The sequence below is a fragment of the Crocuta crocuta genome, unplaced genomic scaffold (genome assembly GCF_008692635.1).
Source record: "Crocuta crocuta isolate KB4526 unplaced genomic scaffold, BGI_CrCroc_1.0 scaffold116, whole genome shotgun sequence".
NCBI lineage: Eukaryota > Metazoa > Chordata > Mammalia > Carnivora > Hyaenidae > Crocuta > Crocuta crocuta.
In genome coordinates, this window is record NW_027531562.1 from 3,525,118 (window position 1) to 3,548,899 (window position 23,782).

General features: G+C 35.2%; 1 protein-coding gene across 4 annotated transcripts in view; it reads right to left on the bottom strand.

The window, feature by feature from the left end:
- Positions 1–23,782, bottom strand: part of G2E3 (G2/M-phase specific E3 ubiquitin protein ligase) — a 60,818-nt gene that overhangs the window by 25,053 nt on the left and 11,983 nt on the right. For 2 of the 4 annotated variants that reach the window (XM_077772737.1, XM_077772738.1), the window contains exons 2-6: positions 17,174–17,214; positions 11,994–12,091; positions 9,167–9,268; positions 2,839–2,963; positions 1,741–1,906 (exon numbers count right to left, since the gene is read on the bottom strand). In XM_077772737.1, coding sequence (XP_077628863.1) covers positions 1,741–1,906; positions 2,839–2,963; positions 9,167–9,268; positions 11,994–12,091; positions 17,174–17,210 — 528 coding nt within the window. In that variant the 5' untranslated portion in view covers positions 17,211–17,214. The remainder of the gene's footprint in view (positions 1–1,740; positions 1,907–2,838; positions 2,964–9,166; positions 9,269–11,993; positions 12,092–17,173; positions 17,215–23,782) is intronic. The other 2 variants (XM_077772739.1, XM_077772740.1) reach the window with 1 other exon arrangement.

Genomic DNA, 23,782 nt, shown 5'->3' on the forward strand with positions numbered 1-23,782 from the left:
GTTATTGCTATTGTTCGATTCACTCAAGTACTTTTACTATTAGTACTTTTAAAACTGTCTTGAAATGTAAGAGGATTTATAACACCTTCAAACTTTGAGAAATACTTTTGTGGATATTGTGTAATCAATAATAACACTTCATTTTATTAAACAATAGTAAAAGCCAACTTAAGTGTTAAACTTAGGGGAGACTGGGTGGCTCAGTCGGTTAAGCGTCCGACTTTGGCTCAGGTCATGATCTCGCAGTCTGTGGGTTCGAGCCCTGCAATGGGCTGTGTGCTGACAGAGCCTGAAGCCTGCTTGAGATTCTGTGTCTCCCTCTTTCTCTGCCCCTCCTCACTCATGCTCTATCTCTCTCTGTCTCTCAAAATGAATAAACATTAAAAAAAAGTGTTAAACTTAAATAAATCCTTTGTTATTTAGCATTCTATTAACTAGAACTATCAGTTGGTACTTTAACACATGTATACTATTGTATTTGATGTTATCAGTGAGATCTTTTTAAAAACCTTTTGAATCAAATACATGTTAAATTACTTAATGTTATGTGTTTTATGGTATATACTTAATAACCTGTCATCAAGTTTGACATACAAGGTGGCTTTCAAAAAGAATACTTTTAATTCATTAAACAGTAATCAGTCCCTGTCAAGAATCTGTGATACAAAGTGTTTACCAGTTTTTTAAAAGGCCTCTTAACATTTAAGTATCTTAGCTTACAGTTAAATTATCATTTCACATATCTTGATTTTCTAAGCTTAAATATGTAAACGAACTTGTGAATTAAATCTGTGTTTTATTCATTGTAAAATACAAACAAAAACCTTAGGTAAAAACAACAAAAATGTTCAAGCATAAATAAAAATTAGAAGGTAGTATTCTAAAGTATTATTAAAATATTAATTCAATATTCACTTCAAAAGAGTAAATTTCAATACAGTAATTCTTCAATAGAGTATATTTTATGTGTGAAATATGCTTTAGTTAAGCTGTTTTTAAGTTACAAGTAAAATACACATGTTAACTCTTCCCAATTTAAAATTCAAATCAAAGGGGCGCCTGGGTGGCTTAGTCGGTTAAGCGTCTGACTTTCGCTTAGGTCATGATCTCGTGGTTCATGGGTTCAAGCCCCACGTCGGGCTCTGTGCTGACTGCCAGCTCAGAGCCTGGAGCCTATTCCAGTCCGTGACTCCCTCTCTCTCTGACCCTCCCCTGCTCATGCTCTCTCTCTCTCTCTCCTAGAGATAAATAAAACATTAAAAAAATTAAAAAAAAAATAATAAATAAAATTCAAATCAGGGGCACCTGGGGGCACCTGGGTGGCTTAGTCGGTTAAGTGTCTGACTTTTGCTTAGGTCATGATCTCGTGGTTCGTGGGTTCGAGCCCCATGTCGGGCTCTGTGCTGACTGCCAGCTTGGAGCCTGGAGCCCATTTCAGAGTGTGTATCGCCCTCTCTCTCTGACCCTCCCCTGCTCATGCTGTGTCTCTCTCTCTCTCTCTCTCTCCCCCCTAGAAATAAATAAAAATATTAAAAAAAAAAAAATCAGGGGCACCTGGCCCCCCTCAGCTGGCGAAGTATGCGACTCTTGATCCCAGGGTTGTAAGTTCAAGCCTCATATTGGGTGTAGAGATTACTTTAAAAAGTAAGTAAATAAACTTAAAAAAAAAAAAAAAAGAAATGAAATTCAAGTCAGCAAACAACAAATTTTATATCCAAAAAAGTTTACAAAATATCTTACCTGTAAACAGTCTCTATGAAACCAAGCATTCTTACAACAAGGACTTCGTAATATACTATAAGTTGGAATAGGCTCAATGAATTCCAAGCAAATGGTACATGGTAAGGAGTCTCTATAATTATTAGATGTAATTATTTGAACAGGTCGATGGTTCCAACAAAATGATCTAAAAATGTGAATTATTTAAAAATAACATATAATAAATTACAAAGCACAATAAGGCTAGCATTATAATTTGCATTTAATAAAAGAAAACTCATAATTACTCATAATCACTCAAAATGTGAACCTTCTGTTGGTTAAGACAATTCACAAAATTTCAGTAACTAGCATTATGTTGAGAATCTTATGTAATAATATTAGCAATACCATTATACTCAACAATGTACAAAAGAAGGAATTTAAACTTGAAAAATATTTTAATCAGGTAACATAAAATATAAGTAAAAACTTACTGTTAAGCCACTAAATTTTTTTCCTCTTGTATATTCTAAAATGCAGTTTTATACATGGTACAATCCATTAAATAGGTCAAGAACACAAAGACTAAAAGAAATAGGACAATAAAAATATCAAGTACTAAAATTCATAAATCTTAATGTTTAAAGTTTGATTCAAGAAGTAAATATTGTCAGGGGCAGTCCAGGGCATAACATTTACTTTTGGACTCTCCCAAATTTAAATGCCTTCAATTTACTCAATGAGAAACATATACAGCCCTGTGGAAGAAAAGTGGACCATAAATCTTAAAAAATGACATAAAAATCTAGAATTATGAAAGGCGGAAATTTTTTATTAAATACAAATAAATTAAGGGTTCCATATATTCTAGAGCTAAAAGTTGAAGGTGAATATTAATTGTTAAGCCCATTCTACACTGGCAATTCCCAAGATTTTGCAGTGATCACATTTTAGTGATGACTCCATAAAAGAGGAGGGGAGCAATCTATATATTTAAAACATAAATTAATATATATGTGTAAACTCAGTGTAGCTATGAAAAGAAATTTCACAAAGGAATTATTATTGGGATACCCATATCCATTTTCCACTTTTCCCTAATATTCATCTTTCATATTCAATAATTAATTAACTTACGCAAAATTGCCAGTAAATTGGAAAATACATTCTCTCTGAAGTCCACATGGGAAATGATAACTTCGTTTACATCGGGGTGCAACACATCCAATTGAAGCACCAGTTTTCTTGCAAATACAGCATTTCTAGGAGAAAATGTGAAAAGAGAAGTCATAACATACAAAAGCTCAATACTATAATATGACCCCAGGTATAAATGAATACTCCTTGTAGGGAGGCTGAAAATTTTCATCTTACAACAGTTATGATGATGATATATAAAGCGATTTCCTGAAAAATGTTCTACCCAGAAACAATCTAAGACACCAAAGATTCACTCCTGTAACAATTTTTCATAAAAGATTCATCTCCCATCTAACATGTGGATGAGACAGAGAAGCTTCTTTTCCTCTCTACCTGGCTAAAGTACTTTCAGCTGAAGGGTTCGTAAACATATGGCTATACCTTAAAGTCTCAAATCTCGGGCGCCTGGGTGGCTCAGTTGGTTAAGAGTATGACTTGATTTTGGCTCAGGTCATGACCTCAAAGTACATGGAGTCATGCCCCATGTCAGGCTCTGTGCTGACAGCATGGGAATGCTTGGGATTCTCTCTGCCAATCCCCAATCGGCCTCTCAAAATAAACATACATTAAAAAAAGAGTTTCAAATCTCAATAGAAAACACATAACTAGGAAATATTCATCAAGGAAAACAGTAGAACAATCCTAGAAACCAATCTGTAAAAAAAAAAATTAAAAAAAAAATCTGCAATGATCAATCACTCTATCCTAACTAACTGAAAAAGTGTTAAATACCCATAATAGTTACATAGTGACCTTCCCCCAACAAGATATGTTCAATTCCTAATTCCTGGTACTATGAATGTTACCTTAATTGGAAATAGGGTCTTTGTACATGTAAGTAAGTTAAAGATCTCAAAATGAAACCATCCTTGATTTAGGATGGTTCCCAAATCAAAGGACTCGTGTTCTTGTAAGTAAAAGGAGAGGGACATTTAAGACACAGACACACAGAGAGGAAGGACATGTGAACATATGAAGCTGGGAACAGAGACAGGAGTTACGCTGCCAAAAAACCAAGGAATGCCAGCAGCCACCAGTAGCTGGGAATGAAGCATGGAAGGGATTCTCCCTGAGTTCCCTGAAAAAAATCAATCCTTCTGACAGTTTGATAAGGAATTTCTGGTCTCCAGAATTGTGAGAACAAATTTCTGTTTTAAGCGACCTAGCTTGTAGCAGTTTTTTATAACAGCCCTAAGGAAACAAATACAATACCACTGCCACAAACTAAAATATAACAGTGGTATATGAACCAAAGACTATTATTAGACAATGCAATCATTAGTAAAATACAGAGCAGTATCTAAAATCTAAAACATCTTGGAACTCTTGAGATAGCCATTATAAAATGGTCACTGATGAAGGAAGTAGATAGTCTCATTGTTACCCCTGAAGTACCACTATATCACTGGAGAATACCTTGCCAACCTGAGGCTCTTCCAGTAAACCTGACATATGGAACTCTAGCTTAAGCTCACAAATGGAGACAACTCAAGGATCAGGTTATTTTTAAAGGTTCACAATATACTCAGAGAAGATTAAGATGTTTTCAGAAAACAGTTATTTCCAACTGCAAGGAGACCCTTTCAGGTCATCTTCCACCACAAGTCCACCATCATCAGAAGGCTGAGGAATTCTGATACTAATACTCTCACATAGTCTTTATTAAATGCCACTGCTTACCGTTCACCCAAGGTTTTCTCTTATGCCCTAAAGTTCTATTCTAACATCCAGTCCCCTGCATGCTCAACATCTTCAAAAATAATTGTGTGGGGTTTTTTGTTTTGTTTTGTTTTGTTTTTTTGGCCTCAATTAAAATAAAGGTCTGGCTTTCCTTACAGAGTTCTTAGATGAAATTACTTACTTTCTCATCTTTCATTTTCATCCAGACTTGGCAAGGGATGGGAGGAGGATACAGAAAAAGGCAAGGGGGAAATCAAAACATTATTTTAGTTCTCTATTACAAACTATAAGTCACAATTCTCCCTTCATACTTTTTTTTCACCATTTATTTCCTCTTAAATAGTTTATTGTCAAGTTGGTTTCCATATAACACCCAGTGCTCATCCCAACAAGTGTCCTCCTCCGTGCCTATCACCCTCCTTCCCCTCTACCCCACCCCATCAGCCCTCAGTTTGTTCTCAGCATTCAAGAGTCTCTGATGGTTTGTCTCGCTCCCTCTCCCCAACTATTTTCCCCCTTCTTCTCTGCCATGGTCCTCCATTAAGTTCCTCCTAATCCACCTATATGTGCAAACATATGGTATCTGTCCTTCTCTGCCTGACTTATTTTGATCAGCATAACACCCTCAAGTTCCATCCACGTTGCTACACGTTGCTACACATGGCCAGATTTCATTCTTTCTCATTGCCATGTAGTATTCCATGGTATAGATAAACTCCATCTTCTTGATCCATTCGTCCGTTGATGGTCACTTAGGCGCTTTCCATATTTTGGCTATTGTTGAGAGTGCTGCTATGAACATTGGGGTCCATGTGCCCCTATGCATCAGCACTCCTGTATACCTTGGGTAAATTCCTAGCAGTGCTATTGCTGGGTCATAGGGGAGTTCTATTGTTAACTTTTTGAGGAACCTCCACACTGTTTTCCAGAGGGGCTGCACCAATTTACATTCCTACCAACAGTGTAGGAGGATGCCCGTTTCTCCACATCATCACCAGCATCTAGAGTCTCCTGATTTGTTCATTTTAGCCCCTCTGACTGGCGTGAGGTGGAATCTCAGTGTGGTTTTGATTTGTATTTCCCTGATGAGGAAGGACGCTGAGCATCGTTTCATGTGTCTGTTGGCCATCTGGATGTCCTCTTTGGAGAAGTGTCTGTTCATGTCTTCTGACCATTTCTTCACTGGATTATTTGTTTTTCAGGTGTGGAGTTTGATGAGTTCCTTATAGATATTGAATACTAGCCCTTTATCTGATATGTCATTTGCAACTATCTTTTCCCATTCCGTCAGTTGCCTTTAGTTTTCTTGATTGTTTCCTTTGCCGTACAGAAGCTTTTTATCTTGATTTTTGCTCTTGATTCCTTGCCTTTGGGAATGTGTCAAGAAATTGCTGTGGTTGAGGTCATGGAGGGTGTTTCCTGCTTTCTCCTCTAGGGTTTTAATGGTTTCCTATCTCACATTCAGGTCCTTTATCCATTTTAAGTTTATTTTTGTGTATGGTGTGAGAAAACGATCTAGTTTCATTCTTCTGCATGTTGCTGTCCCGTTCTCCCAGCACCATCTGTTAAAGAGGCTGTCTTTTTCCACTGGATACTCTTTCCCTCCTTGTCAAAGATTAGTTGGCCGTACATTTGTGGGTCCAATTCTGAGTTCTCTATTCTATTCCATTGGTTTATGTCTGTTTTTATACCAATACCATACTATCTTGATGATTACAGCTTTGTCACAGAGGCTAAAGTCTGGGATGCTGATGCCTCCCGCTTTGGTTTTCTTCTTCAATATTACTTTGGCTATTTGGGGTCTTTTGTAGTTCCATACAAATTTGAGGATAGTTTGTTCTAGTTTTGAGAAGAATGCTGGTGCAATTTTGATTGGGATTGCATTGAATGTGTAGATTGCTTTGGGTAGTAGTGACATTTTAACAATATTTATTCTTTCCATCCATGAGCATGGAATGTTTTATCATTTCTTTGTGTCTTCTTCCATTTCCTTCATAAGTTTTCTATAGTTTTCATCATACAGATTTCCTATACCTTTGGTTAGGTTTATTCCTAGGTATTTTTTGGCTTTTTGTGCAATTGTGAATGGGGTCAGTTTCTTAATTTCTCTTTTTGTTGCTTCATTATCGGTGTACAAAAATGCAACCAATTTCTGTACTTTGATTTTGTATCCAGAAACATTGCTGAATTCATGGATTGGCTCTAGTAGGCTTCTGGTGGAGACTTTCGGGTTTTCTATGTAGAGTATCATGTTGTTTGTGAAAAGTGAAAGTTTGCTTCTTTGCCAATTCTGATGCCTTCGATTTCCTTTTGCTGTCTGATGGCTGATGCTAGGACTTCCAGCACTATGTTAAACAACAGTGGTGAGAGTGGACATCCCTGTTGTGTTCCTGATCTCAGGGGGAAAGTTCTCAGTTTTTTCCCCATTGAGGATGATGTTAGCTAAGGGCTTCTCATAGATGGCTTTTATGATGTTAAAGTAATTTCCTTCTATTCCGACTTTCTCTAGAATCTTTATTAAGAAGGGATGCTGGGGCACCTGGGTGGCTTAGTCGGTTAAGCGTCCGACTTTCGCTTAGGTCATGATCTCACNCGTGCTGTTACATTTGATTTGCAAATATCTTGTTGAGGATTTTTTGCATCCGTAGTCATCAAGGATATTGGCCTGTAGTTCAAATGCTATAAAAAATTATGCTAACAAACTGGACAACTTAGAAGAAATGGACACATTCCTAAACACAGATACACACACACTACCAAAATTCACACAGGAAGAGACTGAAAATCTGAACAGACCCGTAACTAGTGAAGAAATTTTATCAGTTATCAAAAATCTCCCAACAAATAAGAGCCCTGGGTCAGATGGCTTCCCTGGGGAATTCTATCAGACATTTAAAACAGAGTTAATATCCATTCTTCTCAAGCTATTCCAAAATATAGAAATCAAAGGAAAACTTCTGGACTCATTCTACGAAGCCAGCATCACTTTGATTCCGAAGCCAGACAGAGACCCAGCAAAAAAGAGAACTACAGGCCAATATCCTTGATGAATACGGATGCAAAAATTCTCAACAAGATCCTTGCAAATCGAATCCAACAGCACATAAAAAGATTATCCACCATGATCAAGTGGGATTCATTCCTGGGTTACAGGGCTGGTTCAACATTTGCAAATCAATCATTGTGATACATCACATTAACAAAAGAAAAGATAAAAACCGTATGATCCTGTCGATAGATGCAGAAAAGGCATCTGACAAAATACAGCATCCCTTCTTAATAAAGACCATCACGAAAGTCGGGATAGAAGGAACTTACTTAAACATCCTTTCATACAAAAAAAAAAAAACAAAAAAAACAAAAAAACCTGGTTCTTTGAACCTAATGACATCTACGCTCTGTCACCTACTTCTTCCACCTTGAGACTTTGGCACCTTTCTCTGTATCTTAATTCTTCCTATCATTGTAAACAACTTCTACACTGATAGACAACCTTTCTTCGACTTCTTCAACTATGATGATGTGTCAATGCCCTTCATTTCTACTTCAGTGAGATGAATATTCTCATCACCTAAAACTTCTTCATCATAGAAATCATCAGTTCCAGTTATCATTTCCTCTGGGCAAAATTCCCTATACTTCTGGCCTTCTCATTTTCTTTTTTTCCTCACTTTTTAAAAAAATGTTTATTTTAAAAAAATTTTTTTTTTATGTATTATTTCTGTGAGACAGAGAGAGAGAAACAGCATGAACAGAGGACGGTCAGAGAGAGGGTGATACAGAATCTGAAACAGGCTCCAGGCTCTGAGCTAGCTGTCAGCACAGAGCCTGACGCGGGGCTCGAACCCACAAATCGTGAGATCATTACCTGAGCCGAAGTCAGACGCTTAACCGACTGAGCCACCCAGGCGCCCCTCTCACTTATTTCTTTAACTTTCTCATTTTCTAATTCTCATTATTTCTACTCAGACCTCACAGAAACCTGTAATTCTTTCTTTGTGTTTAATATAGTAGGTATCACACAGAAGATTCACAACTGTAATTAAATGAACAAGGGGTTAAAAGTTTAGAATACATACTTATTTTGGAGAACATGAGAAGGAAATGAACAAAGGAACAAAGGTACATAATGTCACAGAATGGCCACAGAGGTGTAGAGATCATAAATTACTGGTCTGCCCAGCTGTATAATTTCCACCTCAATCCATCATGCCAACTCAGTAACTGAAGTAGAGGAATGAAAAGTGAATGGCTGGGTTGACTCAGGATTAAAGATTTGAAGAATAACATAGCAGAAGTACGTTCACAATTCTGATAGTAAGAGTGGGTGAAATCATGGATAGGGTGGCATAAAAGGACGTGAAACCAGCATTATCATATATATTATTAAGGTTAGTTAACCTCACTTTCATTTGCAAATATACAAAGTGTTCTATTAAAATTTACTGTATTTGACAAAAATAAGCATTTGAACACAAAATCACAGTCTTATAAATTTCCATTTGGGAAACTGATGGAAAAAAAAACCCTCTCCAGTTGACCATATTTATAGTACATAGTGTAAAGATTAAAAGAGTTTACTTACCAGTTTAGAAGCTCTGTTCACTTCTTTCCTGATGTCTTCTATTAGAAAACCGTACACTCCTTCTTCTTCTTTACCTCTCTGCCAAATTCCACTTGACATCAACTATAAATATATTCTCAATTAGAAAATAGACTCTAAGAAACTAGTTTAGAAATATACATACGTATATATAGGAAGTATGTGTGTACATACATACACATATATGTATATATACATGTATATAAAATGTGTGTACATATATACACATATATTTGTGTATGTATGCATATATAGATAAGATAGATTACGTTCCAATGAAAAAATGGACATAACTCAAATTTCAAGCACCTCTTATCTGTAACAGTTATTTTTGATGGTCAAAATAAGAGGCTACTCATATTCTTTGATTTGGAAGACATTGTATATTAATAGTTCATGTAACCATACTGGTTTCTAAAAGCATTCCAGGAAATAATAGAAAAAGGAAGAAAGAAAGGAAGGCAGAAAGCACCTGTTTTAGAAAAAATAGTGGTAAATACTGAAAGGTGTAATGGTGGTATCAGTAAATGTTACAGAGACAATTCAGTTTATCAGTGGTATTTCAGGCCAACTTTCAATCTAGCTGGATTCTGAATCACAAAGGGATATTTACAGAGAAACCTATTAAATCATGGTTAACACAAATGTTTGAATTTTTAAAAATCTTTTGACTTCAGTTTAAATATGTTTAGGAAACATGATTTAAGAAAATGCATGGGACTGTGAATAAGAAATCCTGGCCTGTAAACCAGGTTCTGTGTCCTGGAACTTTCTAGAACTCGAGGCAAATAATTTAATGTCTCTGACCTTAAACATAAAAATTAAAACACTGGACTAGGTGGTCTCTAAGTCTCTTCCAACTCTAACATTCCATTACCATTTATAACATTACTGTACTTTCCTCGTCACAATGAAATAGAATTTTTTACATGTTGATCCTTGGGTGAGTATGTTTTGAATTATTATACTCATTAATGAAAAACAATATAAAGGACATTTTCATAAAATTAAATATATTAAATAATCCAAAAATACCTTAAATTTGTGACTAGAGGATTACTTTAATCAATATAATATATTCTAGAGAAAACCAAAAAAAATACACATTTCTTAAGAATTGGTTATGGGGGCACCTGGATGGCTCAGAAAGTTAAGCTTTGGACTCCTGGTTTTGGCTCAGATCATGATCTCATGGTTGTGAGATTGAGCCCTGCATTGGGCTCTGTGCTAAGCATGGAAGCTGCTTGGGATTCTCTCCTCCCCTCTCTCTCTCCCCCTACCCAACTCATGTGCTCTCTCACTCTCTCAAAATAAACTTAAGAAAAATTAAAAAACAAAAACAATTGATTATGAAAAAATAACCCAATGACTAATTCTTCTGCATAGAAAGTAAAATAAACTCTCAGAAAAATGAAAAGGTTTTCTTTGGTGATACAAAATGTAAGGCTCCCAACTTAACAAATAAATTTGTAATGCGAAATTCGCGTTCCCTTAAATCTTGGTACAAAGTAATTAGGTCCAGTCCAGAAGTCTATTTAACCCATAGGGTACCCGAGACACAACACTATAGTCTTAGAGAACCACCAAAAAATATGTTAGATGGTTTCTCAAGGAAGTACCTAGAGTTTTAACATGGATGCTGGGTTGAGTATGAAAATAGACCTATAAATTTATTGATACTCCTTCTAAGAGATGAAGCCTCATTACCTTCGCCTTGAATGTGGGCTAAACTTAACTCACTTCTAACAAAGAGAATAAAGTAAAAGTGACAGTGGTATGGGACAGTGAAGACTAGGTCATACGGTTCTATCCTGATGCCTAGCTTTCTCTCTCTCTCTCATCATTTGCTCTAGAAGAAGTCAGATGCCATGCTGTGAGTACCCTGCTGAGGTACCCCGGAGGTACCTCAGAAAGGAACTGAGCCTTCCTGCCAACAGGTAGAAAGTATTAAGGCCAAAAGCCATGTAAAGTGAGCCATCAGAGGTGGATCCTCCACCCCATCCAGCCTTTAAATGACTGAACGCTGGCTGACATCTCAATTGCAACCTCATTAGATCCCCTGAAGCAGAACTACCCAAATCAGCCAATACCAGATTCCTGATCCTCAAAAAGTGTTTTGAGATAATAACTGTTTAAGCTGCTAAATTTCAGGATAATTTGTTAAGAAACAATATATAACTCATATAGTATCAAGAAATATTGTGTCTACTGATGCAACCTTGGCACGAAGGCAGTGATGGTGCCATTAATATCTTAAGGCACAGATTCAGTGAGGTGAGAAGTCAGTAGAGGGAAGGGGAAACAAATGAGAGACCCATTCTCAGTATGAAATCACTTTCTCTTTCTTCCAAGTAACTCATAAACTCACCTATTTCCTCTTCCACAAGTATTTATTACCTTTATTCAGAACTTTTTGCAGGTTCTTTTTGAAATAATATACTTTCCTTCTATTCCCTAAACCTTCAAACAACTCTTTTCTGAGATTTATCACTTGCAACAATGGAAACAAGAAAGTGAAAAAAAAAGATAAATCCCTTAGAGACCTAAACATTTTCTCCTTTATTCACTTAGTCCCTAAAGGGTTAGACAAAAATAAACAGATAATGATGACAGGTCTTCCTTCATACATACCAACTAATTTCAGAATCTTAGAATTTGATAAATGAAAAACCTTATTTTACATATAGGCAAAATGAGATCCAAAGAAGTTAAATGACTTATCCAATTCTCAGAAACCATCCATCAAGATCTAATTGTCTTCTTTAGAAGAATATCAAATTTCCAGGATTTAATTATAAATTATACTCACCAAACAATAGTAATGTACAGTGAGATTCCATTTCTCATTAGTTTTCTTTTCTCCATATTTATTAGGACAGTCATCATTTTTTCGACAAAAAACACAAGCTAACAGTGAAAAAAGTAAATAGATATAAAAATATTTTTAAATTTTTAAAATAAAACCTATGGAATTGGAGCTTCTCTCAAGTGAGGTGTTCATTTTTTTCTGAGAGAGCAAATCACATTATATTATTATCAGTAACTTAAAATTTCTAACACCTATTTCTAAAACAATAAACATCATTGTTTTAGACTTTGCATTTTTAAAATTAATCTTTAATGAATTCCAGTGTGTCGTTAAAATGGCAACTTGTAGGGTAATATCACTGACAGTAACAGATGAGGAAACTCCAAAACACTACCTCCCCATAAAAGCAACAATTAAGCTGCCAAAAACTGTCAGAATCAACTTTTTAGAAACTCTGAAATCTAGTTTTAAAACTTACAACAATTAGGAGAATGCTCAATAAAGAAACAAGCTGGTAAATTCTGAAGAGCACTTTGTGGCATTTTAACTTACCTGCCTACCATCCCCCACTCTCCAGCTGAGCAATGGCCTTAGGAACGATGGCCCATGTTCCAGGTTTGGATTGTCCAGGAGGAGTTAAAATAAACCTTGTTCTTAAAGAAATGTGATTTTATGTTTTGATCTGTGTTGTGGATCCCTGAGGGATGGGCTCAGATGTATGCCCTTGTTTTGCCTGCCTCAGAGCTTTCTCAGGGCTGGAGTCTGACCATTTGTCAAAGGCGCTTAAGACAAATATACTAGATGAAGCAGCTTGCAGCAAAGGGTAACAGACAGGACAAGCAGGTAACAAACCAAAACACCTATAAAAGAAGAGGCTGGGAAAAGGGGACACATGGATAAATGGGGGCTTTGAAAAGCTCCCACAGATACCTGGGAATTCAGAAAGATAAACACATGCTCAGGGCTAGATACATGCTCAGAAAAAAACCCAGAAACCCTAAGCTTTCACCTCTAGTCGATCTTTATGTAAGCCAATATGAAAAAACAAAGACACCAAATCAATAACAATTTTAACCTTAAAGAACTAGAAAAATAACACATTAAACCAAAAGCTGGCAGAAGGAAGAAAAAAATAAAGATTACAGCATAAATAAATGAAATAGAAAAACTGGAGAGAATAAAAATCAAAGTGGATTCTTTGAAAAGGTCAACAAAACAAAACTTTAGTTAGACTGATCTAGAAAAAAAAAAAGGAAATTCAAAACTTAGGAAAAAGCCACAGAAGTCAAAACAATGTTGTAGTGAAGGACAATGATACACATCAATGGGGGAAAAAAGAGTCCAGAAATAAACCTATATATGTATCTATGGTCAATTAATTTTGAACAAGGATACCAAAATCAGTCATTGGAGGAAAGAACAGTTTTCAACAGATGGTACTAGGACAACTTGATAGCCACATGGAAGATAATACAACTGAACCCCTACCTGACACCACATATAAAAATTAAAATTAAATCAAAATAGATCAAAGACCTAAATGTAAGCACCAACACTAAACTCTTAGGAGAAAATACAGGGTAAATCTTTATAACCCTGGATTGGCAGTGGTTTCTTACGGATCACATGCTACCAAAAGCAAAAGTAAAAAAGAAAAAATAGATAAACTGGACTTCATCTAAGTTTTAAACTTTTGTGCATCAAGGAACACTAAAGAGAGTAGAAAGACCACCTACAAAATAGGAGAATATATTTAGAAACATATACCTCGTAAGGGTCTAAGGTCCAGAATGCATAATAAGAAATCTTATAACTCAACAACAAAAACAAAACCAACTTAAAAATGGAGCAAATGATCTGAATAAACATTTTTCGATGATATATAGCCAATAAGCACGTTAAAAGAAGTTTAATATCCTGACATCAGGGAAATGCAAATCAAAACCACAATGAGATACCACTTCACATCTACTAGGATGGTTACAATTAAAAATGTCAAAAAATAACAAATGTTGGCAAGGATCTGGAAAAATAGGAACCCTAATATGCTGCTGGTGGAAATGTAAAATGGTACAGCGACTTGGGAATAATAATTGACATTTCCTTAAAATCTTGAACATAGTTACCATATGACACAACAATTCTACTCCTGGGTACATATGCCAAACAAATGTATACTAATATTTATAGCAGCACTATTCTCAAGAGCTACAAAAGGGAAAACAAATATGCATCAATGAATGGATGAATGAATAAATTAATACATTACATCCATACAATGGAATATTATTCAGCTATAAAAAGGAATGATGCTCTAATATTCACTGCAACCTGGATAAGCCTAGAAACATCATGCTAAATAAAAGAAGCTAAGCACAAAAGGTCATATACTATACGAATTCATTAATACAACAGATTACATTATCCAGAATAGGTAAACCCACAATTGCCCAAAAAGCAGATTGGTGGTTTCCAGGGGCAAAGGAGAAGGGAAATGAAAAGTAACTGCCAAACCTGTCTCTTTTGGGGATGATGAAAATGTTCTGGAACTAGATAGTGGTGATGGCTGTACAATACTGTGAATGTACTAAATGCCACCAAATTGTATACTTTAAAATAGTTACGTGTATTTTGTGTTATGCATATTTTACCTTAACAATAGTAATTGTTTACTGTAACAATAATAATTTCATAAAGGCAAATTGTAAAGCCAAGGAGACTGGAGTTAAATTTCAGCACCACACTCCTGCTATGTAATCTTGGACAAGTCACAAAAGCACTTTATGGCTCTGTTTCTTCATCTTAAAAATGAGGACAAGAGTACTTACCTCAAACTATGCCTCAATAAGGATTAAATGAGATAGTATACTATAATTAAAAGGGTGTGGCAGCTAGATAGAACTGAATAAATATTAGTACTATATCAAACATTTCTACCTTATATTTACTTGTAGAGAAAATTTCTAATAACATACTAATAACATGATGAGAAAACCACCAGCTGAAGAGAAAAGACACTGAGAATCTCAAGGTAGCTGATCAGTTTAATATGAAAGGAGCCTGAATCTCTTAAGTGATTGCATGGAGCAGAAACTCCCTATCCGTTCCAACTCCCCTAACCAATTCACAACGGATTGTAATATAACCAAATACTAAAGTTTTGTTGTTAAACCAGTAAGACTTCAGTTTTTACCTATTATAGCAACTAGTCTTATTTACCCTTAACTAACACATGTAATTAAGAATGGATGCTATGCATTGAAATGGTACTACATTTGGGGCACCTGGGTGGCTCAATCAGTTAAGTGTCCAACTTTGGCTCAGGACACGATCTCACTGTTTTTGAGTTCGAGCCCCATGTCAGGCTCTATACTAACAGCTCAGAGCCTGGAGACTGCTTCAGATTCTGTGACTACCTCTCTCTCTGCCTCTCCCCTGCTCACACACTCTCTTTCTCTCTCTCAAAAATAAATAAAATAGTTTTAAAAAATAAGAAAAATGAAAAGCTTCATTACTTATTAAAGAACTATATCAAAAATGTTTTAAAAAGAGCATTCCTGTCTACTTGAGAGCATGTTATGTTTTATTTCCAGACAAATATGGGGAAAACACAGATGGGCTCCAACTTACTGACTGATCCATTAAATTCAGAGAGAGACAGAGAGACAAAGAAATGGTACTACGTTTAACAGCTACTCACAAAACAGATTCCAAGACTGGAAAAAAATAAAACATCATGAGCTAATATTTAATATTACAAAATACCCCCCCCATATCTGCCCTCCCTCACTACAGGTTAATGAGATAAGCCATAACTAAAAGCCCTTTCCTAAATCTTTCAAAAGATTTCAACTCTCCTTCTTTCCTTTTACAGAGTAACTGACCACATCAACTCCAGCAAATTGCAATCTGTTTACTGGACACCTTAACACCAGCAGCTCTCATCCCCCGTACCTATACTTCTAGCTATAAGTGTGCATGCAGCTATCAAAAGGAAGAGAAATACAAGGAATGAGCTGAGACTACAGAATGAGAGTCTTCATGACGAGCATTGGATGGAGCTGCATTTGCCATGATACCATGGACCTGTAGCTTTCCTTCTGTACCCTTCCTCCCTTCACCCAGTATATGGAGACACTGGATATAGAACACACCAAGTTTTCAGGCATGCATTTTTATCCATAGATTGCTTTTGTTTGTATTTGTACTTTGTTGTTTTTTAATTTTAACATTTAAAATTCAGTAACAGTGTTCTTTCTGACTTCACTATATTAAGATCACCTTCTAACTATAGCAAATGATACTGGCTGAATTAAAATAATGAAATAAACATATTCAGATAAGTAAAAAACAGAGTCAATCTTAGGAAAACTATTAAGTAAATAACAGTAAAGGCAGTATTTGCAGTTTACAAATTCATGAAGGTAAGTCCATGAATTACTAAGTTTCATAACAATTAACATAGTTGATAGAAGTCTGTAGGTAAAAGCAAAAAAGCAAAGTAGAGGGAGGATTAAGACCACAAATTTCCTTACCAACCATGAAGGTGGAGTTAACAGACACACTCTATTAGTGATGGTCAAGATAGACTTTTAAGTATAACATTTTAATTTAAGAGGACATCAAAAATTAAATCTTACAAAGAGTAAATGAGTGGAGTAGTGGCCGAAGAGAATAAGTTAAATTTCTCATTTAGCCAATCAATATATTACTGTTTAAACTAATAAATGAAGAACTCAACAACCAAAAGCAAAGGTATGCATCTATCTGAGATTGTTATGAGCACCTAATGATAAGTTTTCCTTTTCATGTTAGGTTTGTGTAGTGTTTAAAATGGTCTCACCCACATTTTTCCTTTTCTAAGAAAAAGTCATACAAAAAAGATGAAAGAATGGTTTATTAAATAATGCTGTTTTATTCAGATAAAAAGCATATCTGATAAATACATATAAAAATATGAATAAAGTTTGGCAATTGTTATCTTACAGTGGATTCTTGTTGAAAGGAAAACACACGGATATTATATTTTAGTATATGGATATATGAACAAAGCATGGACTAAGGAACTCATTCCTATTTTGAGTCAGCACTCTAAAAAGTTTTAATATAATAAAAAGGCAAGAGTAAAATATCTTAATATTTTCAATTATATTTGAAAATGTTTTAAATATTTTACTTACCAAGATTCTGTGAAGCACCAGGTTTATTTTCATTCATTTTACTAGGAAAAATAAGAACATAACAATATAAGCCATCTTAATTTTTAAAGTTTCAGATTACCCACTTTAATAAAATTTAGTCACTGCTCAATTACAAATAAGTTGCATAATCATTTCTTTCTCTAGTACTTAATTTCCTTACCTTTCACACATCTAAACTCACTAGTTTTAACAAGCATGGCTAAGTTTGAGAAGATTATTAAAATTGGAGGGCATGTTTTTTAGTTGTCAAAAAGATTAAGATGACTACTGCCTTTTTTTAGTGGAAAGCGGTGAGGATTGCAGGATGTCCTGTAATGTACAAAAAAGACCTACATAACAGTCTAGACTTTCAAATTTCCAACTGGAGCTCTGAACAGGTTAAAAAAAAAAACTTAAATTACATTAACCTAGAATCTAAGCCCATTTGACATACAGTCTTTTTTTCCTTGCTTTTTTAGAATAAAATGAATTATTTCCAAACTACAACTCCTATTAAATCAAGAAACTTGTATTTTATTTTTGTTCCTAACTTTACTAAGAGCTGCTCATTACGTAGGAAAAAAGTCACACCATCAGTAGCAATGCCATTCACATTTGAGTAGCCTCCAAAACAATCCTTTATCAGGTTACATTTGTGACTTGGATTTGCAGGGAGTGTATACAGAGCTCTAAGCATCTGACTGCCATTTCACATCTAGTAAACCATTCAACCATGTACATACTGAAAGACATTGATCTGCCTCTATCTCCTCACTCCTCCCTAGTTAACAAAGTTACTTATATTCATTACTGAAACATTCCTTTTCTAACTTTTCTCTAGTTCCAAAAGATCAAATAGAGGAAGAACGTTATCTTACCATCAAAATTTCACTTTACCAAAAATATATAACTTAGCTTACTTAAAATGTTATGAGATTCAAGTAGATAATGTATGTGTAAATTCTTGGAATTTAAGTAGAAAAGAATAACTTAAAATGCTTAGTACTAAGTAAATGCAATCTCACTTTACAATAAATATTCAAACCAATGCTCACAGAAGTTGAATAGCTGTCCAAAGCCACAGAGCTCATAAGTGGGAATAGACTAACCCAAAACTGGGTAACTATGCCACTTCGCATGAAAATAATAAAAGAGCACAGTAAATAACACGGAACATAAAATACCAAACGAAGGACAAAAATACCCACAAATATTACTATCAATTTCCATCAATGCTTTTTTACAAATTAGAATTTGTATTTCATACTGGTTTTAAGAACTGTTTTGGGTTTAAACACTGATTTTCTTATATAAAAGTTCACTTTTGTGTTTTTATAAAAAGTCATAGTCCAAATAGTTTGGATCATTTTGTCTTCAAGCCTTCAATATTTCCTGGTTCTTCCTTACAAAATCATCTGTGCTGTCAAAATTGGTATTTCTTCAAAGAATCCATAAAACAAAAGAGCCCCACATTGACCAAGCTTTACCAATTAAGTAGGTCCAGGCTACCTTTCCCATTTCCTCCCCATAGCATCAATGTAATGCTAAAGGAGTATTTTAGTGTTTTCTAGACTCTTTTAGAGACATGGATCACACTCTTTACGTATATTGACAATACTTTTTAAAATTATTTTTTTAATGTTTACTTATTTTTGAGAGAGAGAGACCACAAGCAAGGGAGGGGCAGAGAGAAAGGGAGACACAGAATCCAAAGCAGGCTCCAGGCTCTGAGCTGTCAGCACGGAGCCAGACAGATGCGGGGCTGGAAGTCATGAGCCATGAGTTCATGACCTGGCCGAAGTCAGACGCTTAACTGACTGAGTCACCCAGGCACTCCAACACTTTTTTTTTTTATTGTTTATTTTGTGAGAGAGAAGGAGCATGGGGGAGGGGCAGAGAGAGGGAAGAGAATCCGAAGGCTCCAAGCTGCCAATATAGAGCTCCACGCAGGGCTCGATCTTATGAACCTGAGCCAAAACCAAAAGAAGCTTAACTGACTGAGCCATCTAGATATCCCAACATTTTTGATGTTTATACATGTTCATGCAATGTCTGCAGACTGCCCCATGGGCCAAAACTGAAAGAGGATCATAACCTAATTTTAAAACATGTTAAAAGGTGCATGGGGGAGGGGGTTCATCTTAAAACTGATGATATACAACAGGAACATAAAATGCCTCTCTTATCAGGACTTCTTTATAATTCAGCTTCTGATGTGAATTCTGCTTATCATAAATCCATTCATACATAAGAATCTATTGCAGAAAAGTCCATAAACACATAACAGTAGTTCAGTTAGAATAAACATAAAAATTTTAATTTATAAATGATGTTTAGTCAATATCCAACAACACAGGTTTACATTTGGGAGTCACTCTCCTCTGTGGGTAAAGCGAATCTGTTTTACTTTTAGATGTATTGTAATTGAGAATAATGACCAAGGTCCACAATACACCTATAATAATGATATTTTAAATTCTCTTAATGACCTTAATGCAAATATTAATCACATATTACTCTGTATTAGGTTTACTTCAATTCTTTTTAATTCTTCAGCTATACTGGCAAGTGCCCTGAGGGCAAAATTCCCACACCATTCAGCACAGTGCTAATAAATATTTGAATATGACTGATACATATCTGAGAGATACTGATAATATGGGCAAGGTTCTAGACTAAGTTTTCTAAGTGGCTACATCTCCTTTTTCCTTTCCCACTACAAAGACCCAGAGCATCTCTTGATGGACAGTGTGATGGAAGTTCTGCCTAGATCTTTATACACACTTAAAGTATGTTACCTTAAAAAAAAAAAAAAAGGTATCTGAACTTTTTTTTTGTTAATTACTAGTCTCAGAACTCTACACTAAACAATAGCTTTCTCATAGTTACAAATAAATATAAGAATTAAAAGTGAACATCAGTCTCACATGACATAAAAAAGTACAGAAGTATGTAGAGAACCATGCTGAAAAGCATCCAACAGTCATTGGCTATACACTGATCTTAAGAAAGAGCTCCTGGAACTCTTGAGTGTCTCAGTCTGTTAAGTGTCCAACTCTGATTTTGACTCAGGTCATGATCTCACAGTTTTTAAGTTTGAGCCCCAAATCAGACTCTGCGCTGACAGCGCGAAGCCTGCTTGGGAGTCTCACCCTCTCACTCTCTGCCCCACCCTGGCTCACTTTCTCCCTCTCTCTCTCAAAATAAATAAATAAATGTTTTAGAACAGTAACAAGTTATATTTCATCAAAATTAAAAGCTTACACTCATCAAAAGATACAGTTAAGAAAGTAAATATGCATGCCACAGACTGAAAGTATTTGTAAAAGCTGTGTCTGACAAAGACTTGTACTGAGAATACATAAAGAACTACAACTCAACAAATAAAAAGCAAACAATCCAGTAAAAAAAATGAGCTAAATACATGTTAATAAACATATGAAAACATGTTCAACATCATTTGTAATTAGATTAATAAAGATTAAAAACAGGGCACCTGGCTGGCTCAGTCTGTAAAGCATGCAACTCTTGATCTCAAGAGTTCTAAGTTCGAGCCCCACATTGGGTGTAGAGATTACTTAAAAACAAAATCTTAAAATAAGAATTAAAGCCACTATGACAGACCACTTCATACCTATAATAATGACTAAGATTAGAAAGACTAGCAACATCAAACACTGGAAAGGATATAAATCGACTAAGAAATTTACATAAATTGTTGATGGAAATATAAAATGAAACTTTTCATTTTTAAAAGTTTCAGCACCTTCTTAAGCATGTACCCATACCCTAGCTTTTGACGCAGGAATTTCACATCTAGTTATCTATTCAAGAGAAATAAAAACATATATAGACAGAAACCTTATGCAACAATGTCATAGCAGCCTTCTTCTCTTGATACTCCAAAGCTGGAAACCCACCAGTCCATTACTAAGAAAAGGGATAAACAAACTGCAGTTCATTGATATAATGCAATACTACTTAGCAACAAAAAGGTAAGGAGTGCTGCAAGATGCCAACAAAACAGGTGAACCTTACAGATACTATGCTGAGTGAAAGAAACTACATACCATTCATATCTACATTATTCCGTTCATACTAAGTTCTGAGACCAGCAAAATTAATCCACCATGAAAAATATCAGTACAGTGCTTGCCTCTAAAATAGGGAAATGACTAGAGAAGGACATAAGGAAACTTTCACCAAGAGGATCTAAGTAAATAACTTTGATACAGAGAAAAAAGTCTCAATTGCCAACGAAGGTACCAAGCTACAGTTAAGGGCTTTCTGAACACATTCCTCCTTTCTCTTAATTTTGTAGTTTTCAAGGAAACAACACCTTAAGTCCACTGTGTAGTCCAGATCTGGTGCTGACTCCTTTACACAGAGCCCTGGCTTTGCTTTAACACTGTCAAAACACTACTTCATTGACATTTCACCTAGATGCCACTCTTCTCCAAAATCCTTTAATAAATTTGTTTTACCCTTTGGTGAGAAGTTGATGGTTGAAATCCAATATTATATTAGTTTCACATGTACAGCATAGTGACTTGACATTTACATTACAAAATGCTCATCACAGTAAGTCTAGTTACCATCTCTCAGGATACAAAGCTGTTACAATATTGACTATATTCCCTATGCTGCACTTTTCATCCCCATGACTTAGTAAACAGTTAAAATTTGTATCTCAATCCTCTTTACCTATTTTGCCCATTCCCTCCCACACCACTACTGCTCTAGCTACCATCAGTTTGTTCTTTGTATTTATGAGTCTGTTTCTGGTTTTTGGGTTTTATTTCTTTGTTTTGTTTTTTAGATTCCACACATAAGTGAAATCATATGGTATTTGTCTTTCTTGGTCTAACTTAGTTTGCTTAGCGTATGCCCTCTAGATCCATCTATGTTGTCACAAATGGCAAGATTTCATTTTTTATGGCTGAGTAATATTCTAATGTGTATTTAAACACACAGTATCTTCTCTACCTATTTATTTATAGACAGGTTGCTTCTACATCTTTTAAATAATGCAATAAACAGGGATGCAGGTATCTTTTTGAATTGTGTGTTTTCATTTTCTTTGGGTAAATATCCAGGTGTGGAACTACCGGATCATGTGGTATTATGATCCTTTCAATGTGCTACTGGCTTTGGTTTGATAATATCTTTCTGAGAATTTTTTCATCTACACTCATCAGGGATATTGACCTGTAGTTTCTTTTCTTGTAGTGTCCTTATCTGGCTTTGGTATCAGGATAACGTTGGCCTTATAAAACAAGCTTGGGAGTTGAACACATACTTTAGAAGAAATACAAGGCCAACAAACACATCAAAGAAGAAACGCTGGAAAAACACGAAAATGTGGAGACTAAGCAACACATCTTAAACAAGCAAAAGGTAAGAAAATCACAAGAGAATTAAAAAAGACATAAATGAAGACAAAATATGCTAAACCTAAGGGATATAGCAAAAAGTGATCAGTGGGAAATTTATAGCTATAAATACAGACATTAAAAATTTTAAGACCCCAAAATAGTATCCTAACTTTATACCTGAAGGGACTAGAAAAAGAATAGCAAACAGAAATGGAAGCTAAAAGGAAATAATTAAAAAAGATTCGAATGGAGATAAATATAAAAAAAATAGAAAAAATTACAAGTTGGTTCTTCATAACAAACCTTTAGTCAGACTGACCAAGGGAAAAAAAAAGACTCAAACTAGTAATATCAGAAGCAAAAAGGAGACACTGCCACAGATCTTACAAAAATAAAAAGAATTACATGAACTGTATGCCAACCAGTTAGACAATTAACTAGGTTAAACAAATTATATAATCTTACAAATCAGATTCAAGCACAAATAGAAAATTTCACAGACCTATTATCAAGGGACTGAATCGGTAATCAAAAATCTCCCACCAAAGTCCAAGCCTATAACTTTACTGGTGAATTCTATCAAATACTTAAGAAAAAAAAAAAAAACTGGCAAAGTTTCGCAAACTCATCCAAAAACAGAAGAGGGAACACCTTCTAATTCAGTCTATGAAGCCAGGATTACCCTGATACCAAAGCTAAACATGTTACTACTCAACAAAAAGCTAGCAAACTGAATCCTTGTTAAGAGAATTATATACCATGACAGTGTGGGATTTATCCCAGTAATGCAAGGGTAGTTCAACATACGGAAAATTAATGTAATACATCACATTAACAAAATAAAAGAAAAAGGTCACATGCTCATCTTGACTGATGTAAGAAGAGCATTTAACAAAATTCATTCATCTTTTATGATAAAAACATTCATCAATCTAGAATAGAAGAGAACCTCCTCAGCATGAAAAAGCATCTGTGGAAAACCCACAGCCAATATCATTCTCAATGGTGAAAGACTGAAAGTTTTCCACAAACGACCTGGAGCAAAACGATGCCACTCCCACCACTTCTATTCAATATTGTACTAAACGTTCCAACCAGAACAATTTGGTAAGAAAAGAAGTAAAAGGCATCCACAACGAAAACAAGAAGGTAGCTCCATTTGCAGAAAACAAAATCTTACATGTGGATACTACAATGAATTCACAAAAAACCGATCTAATAAATTCTGCAAAGT